At 47.6% G+C, this 7,422-nt stretch overlaps 1 protein-coding gene across 1 annotated transcript in view; it reads left to right on the top strand.

Annotated features, from left to right (window-relative positions):
* MMP11 (matrix metallopeptidase 11) overlaps nt 1-7,422 on the top strand; it is a 13,979-nt gene that overhangs the window by 3,727 nt on the left and 2,830 nt on the right. Inside the window, exons 3-6 of the mRNA XM_085305851.1 lie at nt 844-987; nt 1,996-2,129; nt 4,479-4,726; nt 5,389-5,602. Of these exons, the coding sequence (XP_085161977.1) occupies nt 844-987; nt 1,996-2,129; nt 4,479-4,726; nt 5,389-5,602 (740 nt within the window). The remainder of the gene's footprint in view (nt 1-843; nt 988-1,995; nt 2,130-4,478; nt 4,727-5,388; nt 5,603-7,422) is intronic.

Raw genomic sequence — 7,422 nt, 5'->3', positions numbered from 1 at the left:
AAAAAAAAAAAAAAAAAAAAAAAAAAAAAAAAAAAAAAAAAAAAAAAAAAAAAAAGCCCTTACAGCAGAATTTTAGAAGGAAAAAAAATCACATCACACCATTCCCATGTACCTCTGTGGGCATGGACTCACAAGGGACAGACATGGGAAACGCTGCAGCACTTCAGAGAAGCACAGATCTTCCGCAAAATTATCCAGAAATGTCCATTACAAGGTTTCCAGTGAAAAATGCTTAAAATTGCACAATGACAAGAAGGTAACAGCCCTGTCACAGTAGGGGCACTGATTTCTCACAGTCACTATCTAGCTGGGTCATAACAGAGATCGCAGCTCCATCCTCAAGAGACCACTAGATGAAATTATAAGTTAATATSAGAGCCACCAAAAGGCAGGGTGATCGGCACATTTTGCTGCAGATTCCTTCCTGCTGGGGAGCGACTCCACTGTTTTTGGAGAYAGCAGAGAGGATTCAGTTCTCGGCATCACAATACCTGCTAATATGAGGAGCCACCTTTCCTTGGCAGCTTTGTGGGTCTCCTCAGCAGTGACAAAAACTGCAGTGCAGGTGGGCACAGTTACCTTCGCATCAGGCCAGGCCAATAGTGGCTGTTCAGAGGACTGATCTGAAGAACTCACCTCTGGGCCCACCAGCAAGAGGGTTTCAAAACTGACGCGATTTATCTGCTGCACGTGTTGCTTGGAAGAGGGTATYGGAGCAGCGCCTCTATGGGCTGGAGATGTTTCAGTGCTAACAGAGAATGCCTACCCTAACGCTAMCGATCCTACATCTAGTGTCTTCATGACAGCAGTGCCTATCTTCATCCAGTGCCTGTTGCCTTTCAGAATTATCAGGTTCCCATGGCAACTCATAAAAGCTAAAGTGAGACAGACTATCGAGGAAGCTTTGAAAGTGTGGAGCGATGTGACCCCACTGACCTTCACCGAGGTGCAGGAGGGCCGGGCTGACATCATCATCGACTTCACGAGGTGAGCACAGTGGGCAGCGACATCTTTCCCAGCAGAGCAGCAGCCCTGCAAACAAGATCCCTAGGCTTTTACAAGAGGAGAATCAACTGTCAGCATATGATTTAGGCACTTAAATGGAGGCTCATGTTTCCGCTTTCAGACTTAGGGTTTTCATCAGTTCAGGGCTGCCTGGTGAAACTGCACCAGTTCCCTGCAAGCTGTGCATAGTACCATTACTAATTTTTCATTAACTTTCCTGGTACRTTTACATTTCTCTGCCCTAAAGTTGTTTTCTTAAGTCTTGTCCTGACTTACCATCTTCAGGTTGTCAATCCTGTSCCTTGACTGAAYGAGCTAAATGTCTGCCCCAAGACAAATACAGTTTCTTGGTTAAATGAATCTTGGCTCCTAGCCTAAAATTCACTTTCGGCAAAATAGGCAAAACTTCCCTCTGCTGCTGTTTGCACAAAGCTAATAAAGGCAGTGGAGACTGTCCAGGCAGTAATGAGATTTGCATTCTGCGTAGTTGCTTGTGCCTCCCTCAGCTCTCTGAAGTGGTCACATCTCTCATGTAAGGAAACACATGAGAGATATCAGTCAGCAGCAGGCTTGGCTTGAGTGAGGACCTGAGAATTTGGCCGTGTTCTCTGCTGGCTGCCCCTCCACAGCCCCCTGCCATTCCGCTATGCTGACTTAATCTTGGCTCAGGCAGTCACTTCTTTAATTATTTAGGCCTTGCAGTCAGCCTTGTGCCGAAAGCTGAATTGGGGAGGAGAGAAACCTCCATGAGAAAAACATAAGAGCTCCCCAGGGCTTTCTGTGACTGAGTTCTGCCTCCTCAGTCCCCCAGTGCAGAACCAGAGGAGTAGCAATCTGAAAAACACAAAGCAATCAGGCCTGACTGTTGGGATGATCTTGCAACAGGAGTGAGAGCTGCTGTCCCCTCACAGTGGCCTYGCATCTCGGGCCGTATGATGCTGTTCATCTGAGGTACAACATTGTCTGAGATGCAATGTGTTTTCCCTCCAGGTACTGGCATGGAGATAACCTGCCTTTTGATGGTCCCGGAGGGATCCTGGCACATGCATTCTTCCCCAAGACCCATCGGGAGGGAGACGTCCATTTTGACTATGATGAGACCTGGACTATTGGGAACAACCTGGGTATGGTACTGTTTCAGAGAGAGCTGTGGACACTCTAGGATGGATATCAGTGCACTTAGAAATGATTTAACTGTGGTGTGAACAGGGCCCCTGTAAAACTCAAAAGCAGCAGTCATTTTTGTGTGGTACGTGCCCCTCCCGCTGCTTGCAAACCCACTTGTATTCAGTCTTTCCTCATCACCTTCCAGCTGCAGCAAAGCCCATGTCCAGTACAACAACCGTGATTTCCCGGTGGGCCTATGTGGAGGGGAGCAAAAGGGGAACAGGAGAGACCACTCCTCTGTTCAGCCACACACCTGCCATACAGAAATTGCACCCAGCACTGGCAGGAACCATTAGAAATAAGAGTGGGAAGAGATGAAGGAAAACTGAGGCTCAGGCACCAGATGATGCAACCATCTTCCAAGAACAGCATAGCAGTCAGGCTTCAGTCCCAGTCYCTGCACACACTGTTCACTGCCTGCCTGTAAAGTCTTTTCTCCTTGAACAAGTCCATAAAGGGAAACCACCCAGGCTTCAGTTCTGTCACTGTGGCCTGGGAATGCTCTGACTGTAAACAACAGCACATTGAATCAAAAATTACTTTTTTTTCCCCTCTCCTTCCCCTGCTAATAATAGATCCAGGCTGGTAGCTTTCTGCTTGGGCACTCAGGGCCTGGCGTCACAGTATCCCATGAGATACAGCAGTACTGCCTGGAAACACCTGGATCAGTGCCCAAAGCATCCACTTCTGCAAGACCCACCCAAATTCACTCAGGTTAATCCTTCCTCCTCCTTCCACATTAATCTACAGGGAACAAGAAACAACCACAAAGCCTGAGAGAAACCCCTGCCCCTCTGGGGTTTCTCAAACTTTTCATCCATACCAATATTCAAGGCTCAGATAGGCCCCCCAATTACATTTCAGTGCCAATTCTATGCCAAGACAGACCCTCTGCATGGGGCACAGGAATGTCACATCTCCAGCCCCCCTCATGCTGACTCAAAATAAGAATCATGAAGCACCTGACCTTTCTGACAGGCTGGCAGAAGCATTTCTGCCACTTAGGGAGGGGGAGGCTCTGCCAGCTTTCATGCTGTTGGGGCTATCTTTGCTGTTGAAGAATTTCTTAGGTTCTCCCACAAAGATAGTGTTGGAGGCAAACTGGGAACRGCTAAAATGCATGCCAGTTCCCATCAGAATCCAGCTCTATTCTGCAGCCTTCTTCTCTGCTTCCATGTCTTCCACAAATAAATGTAATAAAAGCTCTTTGCAGCTAACTGCCATTTAGTATGCTGAAAAGAGCTTTATAACATAAACACATGTTAATCCTTGTCTCAGCACTCAGTGAGACAGGGAAATCCTTAGCCCCATTTTACAGAGGAAAGAGCAGAACTACAGGGAGGTATAAGGTGTGCCTTCGGGTCACCCCAGAGGCAGGCATGAAACAGGACTCCAAGGGGACTGACTACCTCCCGGGCACAGCTCTTTCAGGCGTGCTGTTGTTCAGCTCGCMCGGAGAATCTGCCAACACTGGAAAGCATCAAGTGAGGAGCCTGCCAAGTTAAACAGAAGTGTCTTGAAAGTTTGTAATAAATCACTGATGTAGAAATCCCACGTTCTCAGATGACCTAGATGTGGTCAATTTAATTGTTTCAGTGCCGTGGAAATTCATTGCTTCGATGTAAGGTTAACCAGCAGAGGAAAACAGGGGCTCACCTTCCTCTGGGCCCTTCCCAGGCGTTCCTCCCAACATCATCTCCCCAGTCTCTATACTGAGAAGTGACCTGCTTCCCTGGAGCCAGCAGGGATATCCTGCTTGGAGCGACAAGATTAGCTGACTCACATTCCTGCCTTCCTCATCACTTGGGCTGCAGCTTGAAGGATTTCTGRTTGAAGCCAAGTGAAGGAATACGCTGGAACTTGTCAACAAACAGCCTCTGGCCTCTGCTCACAAGCTTTGCTGCTTATTATGCCTCTTTTCTAGCTTTCTCTAAAATTTAACAGCTTCAAAAAGGATCCACTGGAAGCTAAATAACATTTGCCAAATGACATATTTTTACATACTGAAATCCCCTTCTCCCCCCTCTTCATTTATAGATGTTTTCAGGTCATATATTCCTAAAATACAATCTCCCATACATCTGCTTGAGTTTGGTGAAGAAACACCAGGCCTTGACTTTGGAGGAAATTTTATGGATTTATTTTTAAATGCCACCTTCTTGCTACAAGTCCTCACACAAGCAATAAATGAGCTCCCTCTGCTGTCTGTGTGGCAAGTCATTAGCAAATACTAATCTTAGTGTTCCTTCACTGATGCCCACCTCATGCAAGCAGGTAAAAGCATCTCCCATCTCTTCCCTTTTTAGGCACTGACCTCCTCCAAGTGGCTGCTCACGAGTTTGGCCATGTCCTGGGTCTGCAGCACACAACTGTCTCCAAGTCGCTGATGTCTCCTTTTTACATTTTCCGCTACCCACTCAGCCTGAGTGAGGATGATAAACAAGGTATCCAGTATCTCTACGGCAAACCCAAACTTGATCCTGACCTAACCCCAACTCAGCCAGCAGAGCCACCCCAGTCAGATCTTGAAACAAATGAGATCACCAACATGGAGGTGAGTGGGCAGCTTGCCTTTGTCATCTTCTAACACCATGATCACTTCGGCTTGTTCCCAAGCTAATGGCACTGTCCTCATCATGAGACTAGGAGCAAGCTTACATGTGGTTTTACGCCTGCTGAGCTCAGGCAGAACTGAGCTTGGGTATCCCATACATTCTGCCAGTCAGCCAGACCATGCCCAGGCCAGATCATACTGCTAAGTAGAGCTGGGATGTGCTGGGAGGGGATCTTCRGGCAGCACCTGTCCAATGAAAACCTGGCTAAAACCAGGACACTTGGTTTAGAGACCCATGGAGACATTTTCCTAGACTACTCCTGTAGTGAGCGCTGTAAACCACAGAGGATGGGGATCCTGCTGTTTAAACCTCCTTCCACCTAGTCATGCCTGCAATCTCTTCCTTCAAAAGTGTCACCATGGAATAGGCTGGATTTAAACAGAGTTTAGGAAAAGCCACTGCTGCCAGAAACAGAGGGTGTCAGCGGCTTTTGCTGATGAGACACTGGCAGGATGCACTGCCTTTCTATGGACTCAGCGCTAGGGTGATCAGAGAGTTGGGGAGGAGAGGTCTGGACACAGGGATGTCCTGTCAGTTGAACCCAGACGGGCAAGGGGGGCTTCTGGGAGTCCAGATGCCTGACTAGGTTGTGCTTTGGCAGTCTGTGCAGCCTGACGCCTGCAACACAGATTTCGATGCCGTGTCCACCATCCGGGGGGAGCTGTTCTTCTTCAAGTCCCGCTTTGTGTGGCGATTGAGAGCTGGGAAACTGCAGGCCGGCTACCCAGCTYTGGCCTCTCGTCACTGGCAAGGGATCCCAAGCTCTGTGGATGCCACCTTCGAGGACCCTCTGGGCAATATTTGGTTTTTCCGAGGTAAGACCTGGATGCAGACCAGAGGGCTCAGAAATGCGTCTTCTTTATTGAGGAGTATTCARGACCAAGGCAGGAGAAGCTGCCTTCTGAACACCAGTGATCCTTAGTATTTTTTTTCCTTCTCTATTTAAACATTTTAGCAGATATTGTGGGGAAAGAGAGAAGGAGGGGTCACTTTTATTTTAGACACAGCCAGGGTATTTTCTTCCTCTGAGAAAAGAACAGTTGTTTTCTTTGAGCCTCTASCCTAGCAATACTGCTGGCAGTAGAGGAGAAAGAAAATGCTTGCTCTCCCTTGGATATGGAAACAAGAGGAAGAAAAAGGCAGGTTCACTGCAATCCTCAGTCACCAAGAATTAGTGATCAGCTTAGGTATCACAACCAAGAGTGCTGGAAATCCACCTTCTTCCCAGAATTGGTATATTATTCCTATTTTCCCATCAGCATGGGTCTTGATCTCTCCTGTGCATGGTACATCCACCAAGTTACACCTGATTCCAGCCTATCTTGGTGAAATCGGTCAGACCTGAGCCTGGTCAGCTCCTCTTATAGCCCCGATCCTCCCTCATATGACAGGGTCCTGTTCCAGTTTAGAGCTYGTACAGAGCAGAGGCAGGCCCTGACCTGTACGATTGCTACAATAGTCTGGATTGCCATGCGGGCAACCCACCTGGTCTCTGGCTATCCTTCAACAGCACCTCCATCAGTCCAAGGACTTACGAGGACATACAGTTCATAACACCCATTGATGCTTTACAGGATGGATTTTCATGACCCTGTTGGTTCAGCTGTGGGAACGGAAAATTTTTACTGCAACAGAGTCCTCTGCAAAGAGCAGATGAGCACTGGCCATTGTACCTCCAGCAGCCCCAGGTGGAGGAAAGCTGTACACCCAGCTGCCCTGGGAAGTACTGTGMAAAAAAGAGGCCCCAGACATAGTTTCACAGGTTGTCACAGCTCCTAAGCCTGTACACCAGAGGTCCTGCTCAGGAGAGGGACACCATCTTTCCCACTCCTCAGGGGCCTGAACACATTACCCCAAGGCTGAATTAGCCTACAGGGAGCCTGTGTGCAGAGCCAGGCAATCTCCAGCTGCTGYAGAGGTTAAAAACTCATGGAGGAGCCAAACCTCCTCCTGGCCATTTCTGGAGCCCCAAACCAGCAGCAGTCCCTGTTTCAGTTTCACTGTTTTCTTGAATGCTCTTTCCCAGTGTAAATTTAATAGAGAGGATTACATAGGTACCTAGCTGCCCTGTGCATGCATGCCCCATCTGTACATTGTGGGGCCAAGTATCGGAAAATGCACCAAGTAGCTCTGCATGCAGCATTAATGCATAAGTAGATTACCTAGCACCTGACCTGCAGACAAGGATTTTACAGTGCTAAAATTGGCAGGCTCCTACCATGAGTTAAAATGAGATAAGGGAAAAGTACTACATACYGTAGGGTAATTACAGAGATTCCCATTTTAATCTGTTTCCAGACTCTCTTTGAGTTTGGCAACCTCTTCCTAGTTTATGTAGCTTGTTCCATTACAGTCACATGCCCCCCTTATGCCTATGCATGCCCACATATCTTCTCCTCTAAGAGCCGGGCTTGGATGGTAAGTGCAGGACCCTCCCACTCTATCATATGCACAGATTTTGCATACAAGGAATGTGCCCCCTCTCCAGTCAGAGCATGATGCATTTTTCTTCTTTCCTCCTACTCGGCAGCCCCAGGCTTCACAGCATAGGTGTCATAGGAATCAACCTTCACCCTGTCAATCTCCATAATTTTTTTTCTTTTCTTTTTTTTTTTTTTTTTTTTTTTTTTTTTTT

Source organism: Rhea americana, unplaced genomic scaffold (genome assembly GCF_003343005.1).
Source record: "Rhea americana isolate MKP2758 unplaced genomic scaffold, rheAme1 scaffold_227, whole genome shotgun sequence".
Taxonomy (NCBI): domain Eukaryota; kingdom Metazoa; phylum Chordata; class Aves; order Rheiformes; family Rheidae; genus Rhea; species Rhea americana.
This window is presented reverse-complemented; position numbering and strand designations above follow the sequence as displayed.